This window comes from Etheostoma spectabile, chromosome 16 (assembly GCF_008692095.1).
Source record: "Etheostoma spectabile isolate EspeVRDwgs_2016 chromosome 16, UIUC_Espe_1.0, whole genome shotgun sequence".
In the NCBI taxonomy this organism is placed as follows: domain Eukaryota; kingdom Metazoa; phylum Chordata; class Actinopteri; order Perciformes; family Percidae; genus Etheostoma; species Etheostoma spectabile.
This window is the reverse complement of record NC_045748.1, coordinates 10,244,258-10,263,574: the sequence shown is the minus strand read 5'-3', so window position 1 is coordinate 10,263,574 and position 19,317 is coordinate 10,244,258. Positions and strand designations below refer to the sequence as shown.

The 19,317-nt window shown below is 42.1% G+C and overlaps 1 protein-coding gene across 1 annotated transcript in view; it reads left to right on the top strand.

The window, feature by feature from the left end:
- zswim6 (zinc finger, SWIM-type containing 6) overlaps nt 1-19,265 on the top strand; it is a 44,661-nt gene extending 25,396 nt beyond the window's left edge. Inside the window, exons 2-14 of the mRNA XM_032539150.1 lie at nt 2,247-2,603; nt 4,557-4,705; nt 4,817-4,967; nt 6,986-7,165; nt 8,302-8,478; nt 8,577-8,723; nt 10,239-10,385; nt 11,794-12,054; nt 12,680-12,815; nt 14,224-14,381; nt 15,506-15,669; nt 15,816-15,897; nt 18,068-19,265. Coding sequence (XP_032395041.1) covers nt 2,247-2,603; nt 4,557-4,705; nt 4,817-4,967; nt 6,986-7,165; nt 8,302-8,478; nt 8,577-8,723; nt 10,239-10,385; nt 11,794-12,054; nt 12,680-12,815; nt 14,224-14,381; nt 15,506-15,669; nt 15,816-15,897; nt 18,068-18,930 — 2,972 coding nt within the window. The 3' untranslated portion in view covers nt 18,931-19,265. The remainder of the gene's footprint in view (nt 1-2,246; nt 2,604-4,556; nt 4,706-4,816; nt 4,968-6,985; nt 7,166-8,301; nt 8,479-8,576; nt 8,724-10,238; nt 10,386-11,793; nt 12,055-12,679; nt 12,816-14,223; nt 14,382-15,505; nt 15,670-15,815; nt 15,898-18,067) is intronic.
- Nucleotides 19,266-19,317: the final 52 nt, after the last annotated feature.

Here is a 19,317-nt window from a genome sequence, read left to right as displayed (position 1 = left end):
GGTATCGGCCTTAAAAATCCTTTATCTGTCGGGCTGTAATCTGCTCAGCACCAGTAAGAACTGACACCTTGTTTTGTTTTCTCTCGTCTATTTCTATAGAAGTTTCACTCTCAGACTATTGTCTTGTCTCTTTTTGTTTTTGCTCAGCTCCGCATCACACGAGCCGCGCCACACACACATGCAGACACACACACACCTCCTCTGCTTTCATCATCCTCCACCCAGCTGCTCTGTGTCAGCTCTGTGGTGTGCGTGTATGGGAACATTTGAGCAAAGTGGAAATCAAACCTCACAGCTAATGTTCCAGGGTGAACAACACTGCTGGTATTTTTTTATTTTTTTGATTCTTTATGAGCCTGACCTTCAACTGTTTACTTTTTGACATGTGTTTGTTTTGGATTTGCATCTCACCGTAGACCGGTTTTTATTTGCATGACACTTACCGACCCCCTGTTTGTATTTTGGGCGGTGTATACATTGGACTTTTGCATCTCACTGATAATCAACTAGAGCTGACTATCAACTATTTTGATAATCGATTAATCGGTTTGAGTGATATTTGATGAAAAAAGTTTAAAATTCTCTGATTGCAGCTCCTTAAATGTGAATACGTTCTAGTTTCTTCACTTCTCTGTGACGGTATAACTGAGTATCTTTTGAGTTGTGGACAAAACAAGACATTTTTGGGCTTTGGGAAACACCGATCAACATTTTTCGCACTTTTCTGACACTTTATAGACCAAACAACTAATCGATTAATCAGGAAAAATTAATGACAGATGAATCGATTATGAAAATAACCCTTAGTTGCCGGACTGCTTACTCTTGATCATTTACATTTTGTTTTTATTTGCACTCCATATATGTGCACTTTTTCCAAATTTGTACTGCAATGCTTCTAGATAAAGACTTATCTTATCTTACATATCGAGTTGCTTTTCCGACTTACATAACATCCCCTACAGTGAAACTGTAACAGTACAGACATTCAGTAAATGTACGCACACAGATGATAAAGTCTTACTGTTTGCCCCAGTTTGGCTCTGACCGTGGTTCTGACACCATCTGTTATCACTGGTAAGCCACTAACCCAGTCGCACTCTCACACACTCGCATTGTCTACTTCTTGTCATTACAGAATTATTTTGGTCATAAAGTGTATAGTTTGCGTGCCTAATCATCTCATGTCCGTCTGCTCAGTCTCATCCGGTTTGTCCCACAGTATTTAAATCGAGTGTATCGAGCTACCGTGTTTTCCAATGCGTTAGTCTTGGGTTTTTGTAAAGATGGAAAAGGATCCTCCTCTTCCAATCAGAAAGCATCGGGGTTTATTTTCTTGCCCGGGACTCAGATACCTGAGCTTCAAGAAATCTGAGTTCAAGAAGCGCAAGGTCAAACCTACATTGACATCTGGGACTTATATCTAAACACACAATGAGACCTATAGGTTTCAGCTAGTGAGAGGGTTTCTGTCTGTATGTATATGTAGGCGTTGTGGAGCGGAAATGAAAAGGAAATGAGAATATTTTGAGGAACTTTACGCTTGCCTCCCTGTCCTTTCACTCAAATCTCTCTCTCGCCCCCTCTCCCTCTCCCTCTCTCCTTTTTTACTTTTTTTTTTCACCCTGTCAGCGCTTTCCTGACAGGATCAAAGTTAGGTTGAACCACACTGATAGGGAGTCTCTGCGTTGATGGTAGGCAGAGAGTTGTTTATTTGTGTAAGTGGCCTTTTTATTTTGGGGCATTTAAAGCAACACTTATACATAATATTAATGGAACACATGTTTATTGTTTGTAAAAGGCTTCGCTCGTATTATCAGCCAACTATGCAGTTCTTTTTAGCTCCACGGAGCCTTTTATTTCATTTCATTCATTTATTTATAATGACAACACACATTAATCAACATCTCTGTAAATGTTCCAGTGTTAGCCAGCCGGCTAATTTCCAACTGTAGTCCTTTGGCCAGATGTTGTGAAACCAGAGCAACTTTTAATTCATTATTTTGGTTTTGGTTCACTCTCTTTGCTCTAAAAACTTACCGCCCACTGTCCAGCACAAAAAGACTGATGGACACAGTTAGCACCTATCTGATGAACACAGGAGTTTAGCAGCTTGGTAGAGACCAAAACATAGCTAAAAGAGAGCTGATATTGGCCATGTGGCAAAACATGACAAAGAAAAAGAGCCGTATCGACTCATCACTTGCAGATGATTAACTGTAAATCTGTTGTCTGTTTCTCTGCAGGGTTTCACCTCAGCGGCACAGTAAGGGAACCTGCCACATCCTCCGAGCCCGAGCTGCTCTGCAACGTGAGCGTCAGCTTCGACCGCTGCAAAATCACCGCGGTAACGTGCGGCTGCGGCAACAAGGACATCTTCTACTGTGCCCACGTCGTGGCGCTCTCGCTGTACCGAGTACGGAAGCCCGAGCAGGTCAAACTGCGTCTGCCCATCTCAGAGACTCTATTCCAAATGAACAGAGATCAGCTGCAGAAGTTTGTTCAGTACTTGATCACGGTGCATCACACCGAGGTGCTGCCGACGGCTCAGAAACTGGCCGACGAGATCCTGTCGCAGAACTCGGAGATCAACCAGGTTCACGGTGAGTGGAGGGGCGGGATTAATGCTGGTTGTTGGTGATTTTAGTGGAAGAACCTGATAGCCTCCCCCCTTTTTAACATGCATGCAAACACACACACACACACACACACACACACACACACACACACACACACACACACGACACACACACACACACACACACCCCAAGCCTAATGCATATACTGTACGTGTGTTAGATGTTCTAGCTCGCATCAGTGGATGTCCATCGGCAGCTGACTTCCTCCGAGACAACTCAGGAAAAATAAGCTGTTTAGGGGAACAGAGGAAAACACTTTGATATCACACCACACACACACCCACACCCACACACACACACACACACCACACACCCACACACACACACACCACACACACACACACACACACACACCACTTAAATCAGGTCAGTATGGCTTGGAATGAAAGTTGAAAGAATGTGTTTTAGGCGTCACAGAAACATAAGTAACGTAGGGGTGAAAAAAGATGATTGCGGGTGTAACACGACAGAGCAGCGACCAGCAGATTATTGTTTACATTCAACACAGTGGCCACCGAGCACAGCACCCTTAATGCAACTGTCGCTTCTATGTCACCCAGATCCAGGTTAGGGGACCACTAAGGCCTATATAATAGGAGACTTCAGATCCAGTATTAGGGGACCACTGGTCTATATAAAAGAACTTCAGATACAGTATTAGGGGACCACTAAGGTCTATATAAAGAGACTTCAGATACGTATTAGGACCACTAGGTCAATATAAAGACTTCAGATACGTATTAGGGACCCTAAGGTCTATATAAAGGACTTCATGATACATTATTAGGGACCACTAAGGTCTATATAAAAGGACTTCAGATACAGTATTAGGGACCACTAAGGTCTATATAAAGAGACTTCAGAAACAGTATTAGGGGACCACAAGGTCTATATAAAAGAGACTTCAGATACGTATTAGGGGACCACTAAGACAGTACATTTACGCAAGTATAAATTTGAGGTACTTGAGTATTTGTTATATCTGCTACTTTATACTTTTATTTGATAACTTTTGTTACAAGTTACTTTGGAGATTCTGGTTAATGAAACAAATCTAGTAAGAGCGTTCGCCCCATGTTGGCTGAGTCCTGCAGCGGCCCGGGTTCGAATCCGACCTGCGGCCCTTTGCTGCGTGTCGCCCCCCATCTCTCTCCCCCTTTCATGTCTATCCACTATAATAAAGGAAAAAACGATAAATGATGCTGTCTTATCATAGATTAAGACTTGACCATGGGGAGAATAAACAAGCTCCCCTGCAGTGTATATAAAGTAATTAAAATGATTTCTACCATTACCAGCTGCAATGAACACATTAATGCATTCATAATTATGAACCACTGATATTATGTATAGTATATGATTCTGAAATGGGTCCCTCAGCATAATGAGTACTTTTATTTATATTTTCATACTTAGGACTTGGTATCCCCAATGATTTTAGGAATTAATTCCGATCCTAAATCAATTAGGTTAGGGAAACTCTGTTACAATACAAATCAATGTCTTGGATTTAAAAGAGATTCTCAGAAAACCTCTGCTGTAAAATTTACAAGCAAGAAGCAAAATATTAAATTCTTCTTTTTAATGCAGCAGGTTAATGTTTACATTACCTTTGTGGTCGGTTATACTGTACATCCATGGTGAAAAGGAAGATAATAAAAGATTGATTTGGGGCTTTTATTAATCAATTTCAGAGCACTCAAAAATCAATTTTATTGGAGAAAGTTTTTTAATCGAGTCCTACTAATACTTTTGTACTTGAATGATACCTGTAGTTCTACGCTGTGGTATTGCTACTTTTACTTAACAATAGGAGTACTTCTTTGCGACTGAATGAAGTAAACCACTCAATGAAAATAAACATCAGTTTAGTTTGATGACCTCTTGTAATGGCTGACTTCCTTTTGTCGTGTGCAGGAGCTCCAGATCCGACGGCGGGCGCCAGCGTGGACGATGAGAACTGCTGGCATCTGGACGAGGAGCAGGTTCAGGAACAGGTCAAGCTCTTTCTCTCCCAGGGCGGGTACCATGGCTCGGGGAAGCAGCTCAACTTACTGTTCAGCAAGGTAACTCAATCATTTCCAACAAACACCATCATACTGCGCTGCGGCAGCTGAACGGCAACGTTTACCCACAATGCCAACCCCCCCACCCCCCCACCCCCCCAACGTCTGCAGGTGAGAGAGATGCTGAAGATGAGGGACTCCAACGGAGCTCGCATGTTAACGCTGATCACAGAGCAGTTCATGGGCGACCCCAGACTGGCGCTGTGGAGGCAACAGGGAACCACCATGACTGACAAGTACAGGCAGCTGTGGGACGAACTAGGTAAGAGACACACACACACACACACACACACACACACACACACACACACACACACACACACACACACACACACACACACACACACACACAAACACATAAATACAATTTGAAAGTACTTTTACTGTATTTGTATGTGCATTTTATGCCACTTTTATGCCAATTAGGCAATTACCGTAATTGTTAGTTGATCGACAAAAAAATCAGCTAATACAAATGTTTCCGTTTCCGTTTTGTTGCGTTTCTCTGTTTTATGTCATTGTAAACTGAATATAGTTTGACTGTTGGCCGGACAAAATAAAACATTTGAAGACGTCACCTTGGGCTGTTGGAAATTGTTAATGTGACTGGAACGGAGATCTCACATCTTTGTGGTGTAAATCTTCAGTAAACCTTATTTTAAACAGACCAAAAAAACAAAACAAAACAAAAAAGATACACATATATATCTCTTTTAGGGGTGTAATGGTACACAGAAGTCCTGGTTCGGTCTTACCCCAGTTCAGGAGTCATTATTTGGTTTGAGTTTGGTACAGTGGCAAAACCTAATTGGTAACCTATGCAGTTGTTGCTAACAGCGTGTGGTTAGGAGTTTCCTGGCAGAACTTGTGATCTTTAGTCCCCATCACGTTCCCAATCTACATACCACCGGACCGCGACCCCCGCACCTTGGCATTTCGACACGAATACACAAAGCGTTACAGCCCTGATATACTGTGTAAAAATACCCCACCATACCCTACCTGTGCAGAAGCACCTTTACTCTCTGTTGCAGTCACAAGATAAAACAAGAACAATGACTTTTGCTTATTTACTTGCGATCAATATAACATAAAAATAAGTCGGCTTCATTCCTACCAACACTGTGGTGCAACTTGTATTGGATGACATTACAATCTTCTCATCCCCCCCCCGCCCCCTCCCCCTTTGTTTTTCTTTAATCAGACCCCCCCCCCCAACCTCCCTGCTGTTGTAGATTCTTGCTCTGCATTTCGTCACTCTGATGTGTCTGACATCGTTTTCTCGGCGCTCTGTTTTCCCTCCTCGTTGTTGTCCTTGAAGCAGCGCTAACAAAGAGACGGAGAGAATAAAGCCCCTCTTCTCCTGTCCCATCCCCCCATCCTCAGCCTCCCTCCTTCATTCACTCCCCCCTTCCCTCCCCTCACCTCTCCTCCCGTTTTTTTCTCACTTCACTTCCTCTCTTTTCTTCTCCCGTTTCATTTTGTCATCTGTCATCCCTTATTTATCCTTTGACATGTTCATTGTTACCTCCTCCTTTCTCTTTGTGTGTTCCTTTTCCAATCTGTATCCAGTGTCTTCGTGTTTTTAGACAATGCAGGTGGTCTCAGCTCACGTTTGCACACTTCTGCTTCACCAATATGATAGTTGGCTGCTTTTCTCTGTTTTGTATCACTGTAAACCAACTATTTGGGGTTTATGGACAGTTTCTTCAGACAAAATAAGACATTTGAAAACATTACCTTGGACTTTGGGAAATAATAACGGCCATTTTTCTTTATTTTTTCATTTCTAGTCCAAGAAAATAATATAATAATAATAATATAATCGATAATGAAAATAATCGTTAGTCGCAACTATACTTCTTATTATGTGCAAAAGCAATTCGCAGACCCGTCTCCAATTTAATCATACAGTATATAATAATATAATAAAATAGCCTGTTAACTCAGTTAAACTGGTATTTAAAACATGTTTAACTACCTTTCCACACCTGTTTTGCAATACCGAGACCATTGCTGGAAGTGACGCATTCTTCTCCTGACAGTATGTATATATGTATAGTATTATATATAATATTTATATATAATATATATATCTATATATATATAGATATATATTATATTATATAGCGCTACTTTACATCTGTTTAAAGAGGGTGATAAAGCATCTTGTTTTGTGATTTATATTTTTGCCATAAAATTGTGTGTGTGTGTCCGTGTGTGGTGTGTGTGTGTGTGGGTTTTGTGTGTGTGTGTGTGTGTGTGTGTGTGTGTGTGTAGGAGCCCTGTGGATGTGCATTGTGCTGAACCCCCACTATAAGCCCGAGCAGAAGGGTTTCTGGCTTCGACAGCTTCGCAGGTGGAACAGCGTGGATGTCTGCCCCTTGGAGGACGGTAACCATGGCAGCGAGCTGACCAATCTGACCAACGCTCTGCCCCAGGGCCCTCCTGGCAACCCAGGTGAGATGACACCCGAAAAAGAGACATCGCCTCCCTTTTCCTCCCAAATCCTCTCTACGGCAGCACCTCCTCCTCCTCCTCCTCCTCCTCCTCTTCTTCTTCCTCCTCCTCCTCTTCTTCCTCCTCCTCCTCTATTAACACTATTAGGTCGTGTATCTTCCCCCTATCTTTTAATCAAGTCTCCTTCCTTCAATCTCTGTGCCTGCGAGCCTTATTAACTTTTTAGTGTGCCTAATAGAATGAGCCTAATAACACAGTCGAGGTCCTGCAGCTTTTCCCATCAAATCTGAGAAAATCCAGACGCACGAGCATTTCAATCAGACGGAGATGAAAATGTTTCCAATGAGAAGACAGACGCTGTTATTGCTGCGGCTGGTTGGTCCGTGACGGCCCTGCATGTGTTGCGTTATCGACGTTTTCAACACTGTGAGCCCCCACGTCTACATAAATAGACAGAATAGTCATTCTGAATCAAACTAATGTTAATAATGCAACAGGAAAAAAGTTCATGCTAATGTTTTTTGTTTGATCAATCCTTAATATTACTTATATTTCTAATTGTTAGAACTACAGTTCCCATAATGTTGGAGCTGTAAACAGGAATAATGTTTTTCAGCCTATATTTGTTTACATTTTGGCACAATTAAAAAATATGCTAAAGTAGCTATTAGTAACTAGTTCATGTCACTGGATTACTTTGACACTTAAGGAGAACTTAAAAACTTTCTCTGGCAAAGTCTAGTTATAAATAGTTTTTTTTCTGTGGCAAAGTGGCTTCATGGACATTTATTTGTGACGGACGTCAGGGGCAAAGATATTGTTGGAAAGCGTAAGATTCACTGAATCTAGAAATATGTGTATCATGACTGCGTGTTCATGTTTGACTAAGTTATGCAAACTCTGAGACAGACAATGAATATTGATGCAAATTGCAGAAGTCTGAGTGGTTAAAAGTAGTTAAATAGCCTCAATGTGCTGCTGCAACTGCTGACTGTGTTATTAGCCAGGGGGCTAAACTACAGTAACTAACTTCCCAGCATGCACCTGTTTCTTTCACCTTATGTACTATCTTTGCCTCAGCTCCCCCCCCCCACACACAGTTTTAACACCTGCCATCTCGTGTTGGTCTCTCTCAGATTCGCTGACTCGGCCCCACCGGACGGTGTTCACGCGAGCGATCGAGGCCTGCGACCTGCACTGGCTGGACCCCCACCTGCAGCACATCATCACAGAGGACCACTACACCAACTACTGTTACCATGACAACCTCAACAGCTCCCTCTTCGACGCCCGAGGGTGGCCCCTGTGGCACGGTGAGAGAGCGGTGGTTTAGAGGGTCGGATGGCTTTGAACGGATGAGAAATAAATAGAGGGAGACGTCAACATATCTTTTCTTCTTCTTCTGCTGCAGAGCACGTTCCGACTGCATGTGCCCGGGTGGACGCGCTCAGATCACACGGGTACCCCAAGGAAGCCCTCCGGCTAGCCATCGCCATAGTCAACACGCTGCGGAGGCAGCAGCAGAAACAGCTGGAGTTCTTCCGCACTCACAAAAAAGGTCAGTTTCTGCTTCAGCCTTTGGTTCAGTGCCGATTTTTTACGTTTAACTGATGCTTCTTACGCTGCCGTCCAGTTGCTAATATTAGAGATTTTGGCTCGTAACCAATTCAAGGCTTATTAGAGCATGAATTCCTATTTATACAAAGCTTTTGTGGCCTTGGGAAACTCAACGTTTAAAGGACAATTCCAGCATGATTTGAAGATTTTTTTATTATTATTATTATTATAATTTTATAGAAATAAGTTCAGTAATCCAACAGTGAGAACGTGGCGCTTCCAGGGCGCGATTAAATACAAAGTCAATGGAAACACGCAAATTTGCTGCGTTCCTCGTATATTTGCGCAAGTTTACATATTTAAACTCCGGCGGGAAATTGATGTGACGCTGTGTTGCGAAAGCTTATAAGTGTTTACATTCCTCTGATGTCCTGTCAGTATGTTTAATTAGCTCTGCCTTTAAATATAAGTATGCCCACCTAGTATTTTCTGCCTCAGTGTTTCAGTGTAACACCATGTTACAGTCTAAAAAAAGTGTTAAAAAACATTAAATTCCCTAAAAGAAAAGGCTTGGGTTAAAGGTGCCCTGCCACATGTATTTCATTATTTTGTGGTAATGTCTGAAGGTCTACGATGGACTCTTTAAAATGCCTTGGTTACCTTGTTTCAAACCATGCTAGCGTGGTATAGAAAGCCTGCAGGAAGACTTCCATCAATTAGTGCCAGTTCTCATTAATATTCAACGAGCTAAGCTGCTTGACTCTGATTGGTTAAAAGCTAGCCAATGAGAGCCTGGCTATCAGCATCCTTTACCCAGCGCAACCGGACGAGCTCACGAATAGTAATGAGCTCAGGCAACATGACGTCAGACTTTTGTGGGGCAGGGCACCTTTTTAAAGTCTTGAATTTCATTTACATCGTGTTTTCTTGCATGTCATGCACAGAAACATTAGTTATTATTTTTTTGTGCATGTGTTTGCCCGCTGGTTGGAGAAATTCATATAAAATAAAAGTTTTTCTTTAACTTACTCCTGCCATCAATTTTCTGCCACATTTGTGGATCCAGGTCACGTTAAGTGATAAATTTCATTACTTATTACATTACATTACAAGGAATTATTGTGTTATAAAGCTGGGAAGTACTGACAAAGCATGATGTCAACATGTACCTAAACACATAATTGTAGTATTATTGGTCCTGGTTTGACCGGTACGACTGTGAAACCGGCATCAAAATGTTCTTATTGTTGTTATTATTTTTATTGGTATTTTGTTGTCTTTATACTGTCTTTTTATCTATTTTTTATTTCTTTGTTCTTGCTAAAAACTGCTGCTGGAACTTTCAATTTCCTGCGGGAGTCATCCCAAAGGATCAATAAAGAGAAGTCTAAGTCTAAGTCTAGTCTAAGTCTAAGTCTAGTCTAAGTCTAAGTCTAGTCTAAGTCCAAATATGCACTCTTAAATTAAATTTGGTTCACCAAAGGAGCTTAATACATTTGTGTTTGGGTTACTGCAGAGCTGCTTCATAAAGGCATAACGTCAGTCACCAACCTGGAGGGTTGGGTGGGCCACCCACTGGACCCCATCGGCACGCTGTTCAGCACCCTAATGGAGACGGGGAGGGGCGGCGAGGACGCAGCCGCCACTCTGCTCGACTTCTCAGGTACGTACACAGATACACAGCTCTGGAAGAAGTACTCAGATCCTTTTATCATAAGTAAAAATACCAATACAACAATGTGACTGTATTCCTTAGCCCTGCATTCAGAAATATCAGCCATAAAAGTACTTCGTAAAATGTCTCCTGATCTCTTGATTCTGTGACATTATTAGATGTTAACACTGAAGCATCAATGTTAGAACAGCATGTTACTGTTGTAGCTGCTACAGGTGGAGCTACTTTATCTACTTTACATACAGTTAGATGTTTAGTCCAGAGGTTCTCAACTTAGGGATCGGGCCTTCCAAAGGATCACCAGATAAATCGGAGGGGTCGAGAGGTGATAAAACGCAGAGAAAAGAAGCAGAAACCAAGCAAATACACAAATATACATTCATTTTTGGACTTTTCTGCAATCTTTGCTGTTTTTGGGGCCTTGAACTGTTATTTATATCTGACAAGGAGCCCCAACTAGACCCTGCTGTAAGCCAAACATGTTGGGAACCACTAGATTAATCGATTGTGGTGTTTTAATGTAAAATCTGTTTCTAATTGCTCCAACATTGGAGTTAAAGTACAATATTTCCCTCAGAGGTGTAGTGCAATTAAAGTATAATGTAGCAAAAAAAAAATGGAAACACTCTAGTAACAAAACCCTCTAAATGCCACTTCAGTGTGTGTGTTAGTGCCAATCGTTTACACTGCAGTGATTGTGACTTCCTGTCAGAGCTGCGGGCCCTCAGGTTGCAATCAGCAGCGATGACACAGACATGCTGATTGGCCTGCAGTCATCCTCCAATAACAGCTCATGAATAAGAAATGCAGCAGGAAAAACACTCCAATTAAAATGCATTAATTATGCAGACAGAGATGGTTCTGGACTCGGATAGAGTTTGTTTCTCATCTGAATGAGTTGAAGTGACAAAGCCAAGAAGTTGGGAAAGTTTTCAATTAAAAGTGTGTGTGTGTGTGTGTGTGTGTGTGTGTGTGTGTGTGTGTGTGTGTGTGTGTGTGTGTGTGTGTGTGTGTGTGTGTGTGTGTGTGTGTGTGTGTGTGTGTGTGTGTGTGTGTGTGTGTGTGTGTGTGTGTGTGTGTGTGTGTGTGTGTGTGTGTGTGTGTGTGTCTTTGTGTGTGTGTGTGTGTGTCTTTGTGTGTCTTTGTGTGTGTGTTCATTAGGGACTGTTTAGCCTCCTGGGATGAAATGTGAGGTCTGCCAAGACATCATTAAGCCATTAAAACGCATGATTACCATCCTCAGGAGGATACACACTCTGAAAAAGAACACCAGAATGAACAAATAGATCAATAGATTTATCAATACTCGGCTCAACCCCCAGCCTAAAGGGAACACCCCACCCCCCCACCCCCCCGCTAAGTCATATCTCACCCACTCCCTCTGCTTCACCCTCAGGCCCGCTGGGATCAGGGAGGAGGACGGAGCATCCTGTTTTCCCGACGCAGCGTTTCCTGGAGGAGGGAGACTCGTTTGTGTCGCTGGCCGTGGAGACGGCTCTGATTGGTTTAGGGCAGCAGAGGGTGATGCCGGACGGCCTTTACGCTCAGGAGAAAGTGTGTCGCAACGAAGAGCAGCTATTGGCCAAGCTTCAAGAAGTCGATTTAGACGACACGTTGGTGAAGATCTTCCGGAAACAAGCCGCTTCCCTGCTAGACGGTGAGTAAGACTCAAACGTAGAAGCATCTTAAAGTATGTTGTGTTAAGTATTTTGCGGATGTGAGGATTCAATAATAGAATCGGGTGTAGACGGTACCTGGAAAACTCCTTTGAACAAAAGTTTGCAACCGTAACAAAGATATAAAAGAAACAAGAAGAAAGTTTTAAGTATGCTCCTTTTTTTTTAAATTTAATTTCACTTGTAAAGGTCTGTTTTATTTAACATATGTGAGTAGCTGTGTGTTAAAATGGCGTCTAGTGAGTAATTGTTTAGACAAATTAGTTTTAGAAGCCATTACACTCACATGATGTGTCAGGAAGTCTCCGCTCAGAGGCCAGGACAAAAGTCTCTGTCCGTTCGTAGTGTTTGACAAACAAAGTGATCATCAGTCACAGCTGAGTCACGCTGTTCAGATCCGTGTGTGTTTTAAAACAGCGGTGTCAAACTTTTGTTGACATGTCAGGATGGGGAAATAATCTCACACACACACAAGGTCACTGTGCGGTCACGTGGGAACTATCGGGCCGCTCTGTGTTTGTCCGTTGATGTCTCAACGCTCTTCTCTGGACTCTGTACAGACTGAACTGTAGCGTTGTCCGTTGTTTTGCTTTGTGTTTCTTCCAGCTGGTCCTTACAGTGGTCTGGGGGAGTTACTCTACAGAGAAAGCGTCCCCATGCACACTTTTGCCAAGTATCTCTTCACCTCCCTGCTACCTCATGACGCCGAACTGGCGTACAAAATTGCACTGAGGGCCATGCGGTGAGTAGAAACCCTTCCTTGTTTAAAGCTGCTGTGTGTGACTCCTTCTGGACCTCGTTACTTTAATCCGATAATGTTAAAGTCATGTCTGAATAAGCATTGAGCATTATTTTGCGTGGAAATCGTCAATTTATGCGGTGAAAGTGCCGCGTATTTGGAAAAAAATGCAGCCCCCGCATAAATATGCGGACATTGGCTGGCTATGCATTGAATTATGCGATCGAATAATCACGTTTTTCTGAAGGGACGGCTTTAAATAAATGTTCTAAATAAATAAAGCTGTAAAAGACACTGATGTCTGAATTACAAAAATACGTCACTTTAACAGAAAAATTAAGCCAGCGCTGTGCAATCTTTAAATGCTGGTGGATGCCAAAAGGATTTTCATTTCAGAGAGAGAGAGATCTCTGTCCACATTGAAACGCCCAAACAACAAATAAATGGCTGGAGCTCTTTTGCTTTGTCTTTTTAAATAATTATTTTATGGTTGGAGTAAATCAACATAAAAACAGGTTAATGACAACAGTTGTGCAGCATATTTGGCTATACTGACATTAAAAATGGCGGTTGCAGAGTAAGTTAGAGGCATTATTGTCAACTTTACTGCCTCACAGTCCCAAAAGCTTGTTTTTCTTTGTATACACTGACCTAGCTAGCCGTCGTTTTAAGATTCACACACTCTGGAACGTGTATTTGGGGGGGAAAAATGGCAAAAAGGTCTGTACAAAGGGGTGAAATTTGAGAAGAAAAAAAAAGATTCACAGGTTTACAGATGTTCCCGGCTTAGTGTGGACGTACTCCAAGTGATGAGAGGAGGAACAGAAATAAAGAATGCAGCAGGGAGACGCTGCCCTGGACTGGACACAACCTTTAAATGTAACTCCGCTCCTCTGCCTCCTTCAAGTCTCATTTGGTTGTGAACGATTGTGGGATGGAGACCGAGAGGAAAAAGGGAGGCAGATTTCGAAGCTATCTGGGGCACTGTTTAATGACAAAACCTCCTTTTGCTGGAATATTCACTAAATAATTCAACGCTGCTGAAAACGAGTTTTATAAAAATGTGTGAATAATAAATACAAGCTGTTGGTTTCCTCCCTGACCACCACGGGTGTTACCAAACTTCACAGGCTCTCGCCCAAATTAAACCCCTTTGATTTGTATGACATGTACGCTGAATCTTTATATATTTTTTTAATTCCCGACTTAAATTAAAAAGGACTCTTTGATGACAACAATGCGGTTTCACAGCAGCTATAAGAGGATCTGACAGGGATTTTATTTTAAAATCTATTCTCAGTGTTCACGGCCTGAGGCGAAGACCCACCTGAGGAAAACTATCCATTGATTCTATAAAAGGAACATCTGATAACTTCTTCACAAACCACTAATTTTTCTCCTCTGTGCTCAGGTTGCCGGTCCTGGAGTCCACGTCCCCCTCTGGTGACTTGTCTCGGCCTCAACATATAGTGTCAGTGGTGCCCAACCGCCTCCCCCGCTGGTTCACTCTCAGCCACATAGAGACCCAACAGTGTGAACTGGCCTCCACCATGCTCACTGCTGCTAAAGGTACACACATGCACAGCTATTTGTATTTGTACGCTCGAAACAAACTAGTTCATACAATGTGTCCGACCACGTGGAAGGGGGAAAGTGTTTTGTAGCTGTTATAAACAACCAAAAGGGGGGGGGGAAAGCTGGCAATCATGTACTGATTTAGGGTAGTGGTGAGCCGAACTGAGCTATGAGCAACCACGACCATGCATTGTTCCTGCAGAGTTCCCAAAATAATATGTAAGACCTTTTTAATACCACGCAGACTGCAATTAATACCTTTTTTCATGGCCTTTAGCAGCCAAAGAATGACGGAAAAACAGCAGCATCAACACAATTATTTAATATAAGATATTTTGCTGGTTTAAATTCCACTTTGTTTCATCTCTGTCTGGACGGTGTGGCGTCCCTCCGTGGCGCCAGTGCAGCTTCTTCCAGCTCACTGTGACTTGTGTTGACTCATTTTTCTCATTTTAACTTCACATCACAGCTCTGATATGGCTGAAAGCAGTCAGTAAACAGGGAAATAAGGCGGATATCTGAAAGTACATGAGTGTAGGAGTGAAGCTAAACTACAAAAAGTACTGTTTAAATCCTTTACTGTCCTATGTTTAAAAAAAAAATGAAAGGCACAATACAATTAGAATCTAAGACATAAAGATATGAAAATAGTATAATAACAGTTTTGCGGTAAAATAGTAAATGTACATGTAACAGGTTGTAGACAGCTATGCGCATAGATGCATAGATGAGCACTGTCACTCCAGTTTTTTCATCACTAAATAGAATAGAATGCCTTTATCGTCATTGTACACAAGTGCAGTACCTGTGCAATGAGATTGAAGCAACCCCTTTACAGTGTCAACACAAAATACAAACATAAAAATATAAAGTATAGGTAGTGCAGAAAAGGGGGGGGGGGGGGGACCTGGTGCACAGTCCTGAGAGCATCTATAAAATAGTTTTGTGTACACGTTATGCAAGACTATAGTTCTTGTTAAAAGTAACCAAAGTACAACCTAGGATTGCAAAAATGATATGTAATATCAGATAAAATGGGTCATATTAGACAAATAGATGAATTTCAAGCCTAGAGTGGAAGGTGAGAATGACTTTGCTTCTGTTTGTTGTGTCACCAGGCGATGCTCGTAAACTCGAAACAGTGTTAGAGTCCATCCAGAAGAACATCCACTCCTCGTCCCACATCTTCAAACTGGCCCAGGATGCCTTCAAAATCGCCACTCTCATGGACAGCCTGCCGGACATCACGCTGCTCAAAGTCTCCCTGGAGCTGGGTCTTCAGGTAAATAACAAACACACACGCACACACACACACACACACACACACACACACACACACACACACACACACACACACACGCAAGAACACATACGGGACAAACAATTCATATCATTCAGACTCTGAGGGAACCTCGTGTCTTCTTGCAGGTGATGAGAATGACGCTGTCTACCTTGAACTGGAGGAGGAGGGAGATGGTGCGATGGCTGGTCACTTGTGCTACTGAAGCTGGTGAGTTTTTTGTTTTTTTTATCACCATGTAAAGTTGATTAACTCTCGCAGATTACAATGCTAACGATGGCAATATTTAGGGCTGCAACTACAGTAACAATTATTTTCATTGTTGATTATTTTCCCAATTAATGGATTAGTTGTTTGTTCTATAAAGAGTCAGAAAATGGTGAAAAACGTGGATCAGTGTTTCCCAAATACCTGAGACAAGGTCCTCAAATGTCTTGTTTTGTCCATAACTCAAAGATATTCAGTTTCCTGTCACAGAGGAGGTGAAGACACTACAAAATATTCACGTTGAAGAAGTTGGAATCAGAGAATGATTACTCAAACCAATTAATCGTTTATCAAAATAATTGGCGATTAATTGAGTAGTTGACTAATCTTTGCATTTCTAATAATTATGCTAACATGCTGATGCTTAGCAGGCGTAAGCATGTTCACCATCTTAGTTTAGCAAGTTAGCATGCTAACATTTGCAAACTTCTGCTGAGACTCATTCTTTTGTTCATAAAAAATGGCTCAAACCATTAATTGATTATCAAAATAGTTGCCGGTTAATTTAATAGTTGACAAAAAACGGATTAATCTTGGCAGCTCTAGTTATTTTTAAAGCAGTTGATCTTTGGTTTCACACCGCTGAGGAAGGGTTAGTGAACCACGGCAAGCTTCACAAGTCGTTAAAAGTGGATTTTGGAGGGATCTTAGCGGGACGGAAGGAATGACTGGCAGGGTAGTAATTATGGAAGATTGGGGGCTTTGGGCTGATTAAGTGGACCTCGTGTTTGGACTTGAATACCGAATCCCAGTGGTGGAATTTCCCTGAAGTGGACAGGAAGCTGTGTCCAGAGGGACCTCGCTCTGTAGGGGGGAAAAACCTTCTCCCAGAGGATTTCTTGTGAATGTAAGGGGAGTGACAAGGAGTCCTTGTTGCTGTGAGTTTGAATGGACTCATTGACAACATGCCCGTTGGTGATGTAGAGTGGGGCCAGGCCATAAAATGTCAGAGAATTAGAAACGGGATATCCAATTCGAAAGTAAAAGGTGGCATTTTAAATGTGTTAGAATTTATTAAAAGTGTAATGATTGCGAAAGCCTTTAAAAAAAAAAAAAAAAAAAAAACTATATATATAATATATAGTATTTATAGTATATATATATATATATATATATAATATTATATATTATATAATATATATATTTAGGTACATCTGCTAAAGAGAATACATTTTCGGTTTGGCTTGTTTGTTTGGACCTGAACCACGGGACGAATACACAAGTTATTTTTTTACTTTAGTTGACATTCCCAGATACGGCATTTGTGCTGCAATCGTGTTTTGTCGGAATAATGTCAATTTTATTTTATATAGCACCTTTTAAGTACATTTAAACCCAAAGTGCTTACATTACAAAACATACGTAGTACAACAAAGCATGAATAGAATAATGTAAGTATACAATAAAAGCATCAACACAACAAGACAATCAAAAACATACAATTTGGACCATACAAATTGATACACACACACACACACACACACCACACACACCACACACACACACCACACACACACACACAACACACACACACACACACACACACACACACACACAAAATAAGAAGGTTTTGAGTTTGTTCTTGGATGTGGGCACAGTTGTGATGAAGGCCAGGTCATCAGGCAGCTTGTTCCATAGAACAGGACCACAGTCACTGATAATGGGAAAAATGAGTTCCCAACTGGGAGAATTCACACTAAATTGACATCGTGAGAACGTACATACCATGGTGGAGGTTTCTTCTTGTTGTGAGTTTTTTTCCCCAAGAGATTTATATGTTTAGTTGGAACCAAAGAACTGTTGAACTGGGGAACTGCGAAAAAAAGGTTTTGGTATTTTCATCATATCTGTTGACAATACAAAGTCTAAAAATCTACAATGTCACGATTCATCCTTTAAGAATTCAACTATGGTGTTTCATCCGACTCATATCCTTCGTAGAGTGAAAGAGGACATGATATTTAGGGAAAGCATTACAAAATGGAAGAAAATTTAAAATTAAAAGAAAAAGGGGACCTATTATTGAACCTTGGGGAACACCAAAACAGCCAGAAAAACTTTCCCTCAGTAATTCCTAAATCCTAAACTCACATTTCTTTTCCTCTCTACCTAGGAGTGTTTGCACTGGACAGCATCATGCAGAGCTGGTTCACCCTCTTCACCCCGACCGAAGCCACCAGCGTCGTGGCTACCACCGTCATGTCCAACAGCACCATCGTACGCCTGCATTTGGACTGCCATCAGCAGGAGAACCTGGCCAACTCCGCCCGCACCCTGGCCCTGCAGTGTGCCATGAAGGACCCCCAAAACTGTGCCCTTTCAGCTCTGACGCTCTGCGAGAAGGACCACATTGCCTTCGAGACAGCCTATCAGATTGTTCTGGACGCGGCCGCCACAGGAATGAACTACACACAGCTGTTTACAATAGCTCGTTACATGGAGCACCGCGGTTATCCTATGAGGGCGTACAAGCTAGCAACATTAGCCATGACTCACCTGAACCTCAGCTACAACCAAGACACACACCCGGCGATCAACGACGTGCTCTGGGCGTGTGCGCTCAGCCACTCGCTGGGGAAAAACGAACTTGCATCCGTCATCCCCCTGGTAGTGAAGAGCGTGAAGTGTGCCACCGTCTTGTCGGACATTTTGCGGCGATGTACGTTAACGACGCCGGGCATGGTGGCGCTGCACAGTCGCAGGAACTCTGGGAAGCTGATGCCTCTGGAAAAGGCTCCACTCAGGCAGCTGCTGGACGCCACGATCGGGGCCTACATCAACACGACACACTCTCGGCTGACGCACATCAGCCCACGCCACTACAGCGAATTCATCGAGTTCCTCAGTAAAGCCAGGGAGACGTTCCTGATGGCGCATGACGGACACATTCAGTTCACACAATTCATAGACAACCTGAAACAGATATACAAAGGCAAAAAGAAACTCATGATGCTCGTTCGAGAGAGATTTGGGTGATTACACGACCAAATCGCCCTTTTGGATTGTTGTTTTTTTTTTTTTTACATCCTTTCTAACTTGAAGTGAAAATCACCCTAAAGACAACATTCATGAAAATCTCCTATGATTTGGCACTGCGTGGTTGAATGTGATAATGAACACAATTTCCTGAAGGGGAATAATTAGACTGGGATGTGGAAAAAGTCCCTTTCATTCACAATGAATATTTCCTCCCTTTTCTTCCCACGCAGGAGCACAGACTTACTGGACATCCCATCATGATGGGAGTAAGATAGGAAATAGGTTGTAGGGTACATTTTCTCCTAGAAATGACAAGTTTGGAATTGAAGAAGAAAAACACTGTAAACCATAAAGGCAACAGCTGGTATTGATGTGTATAAAAAC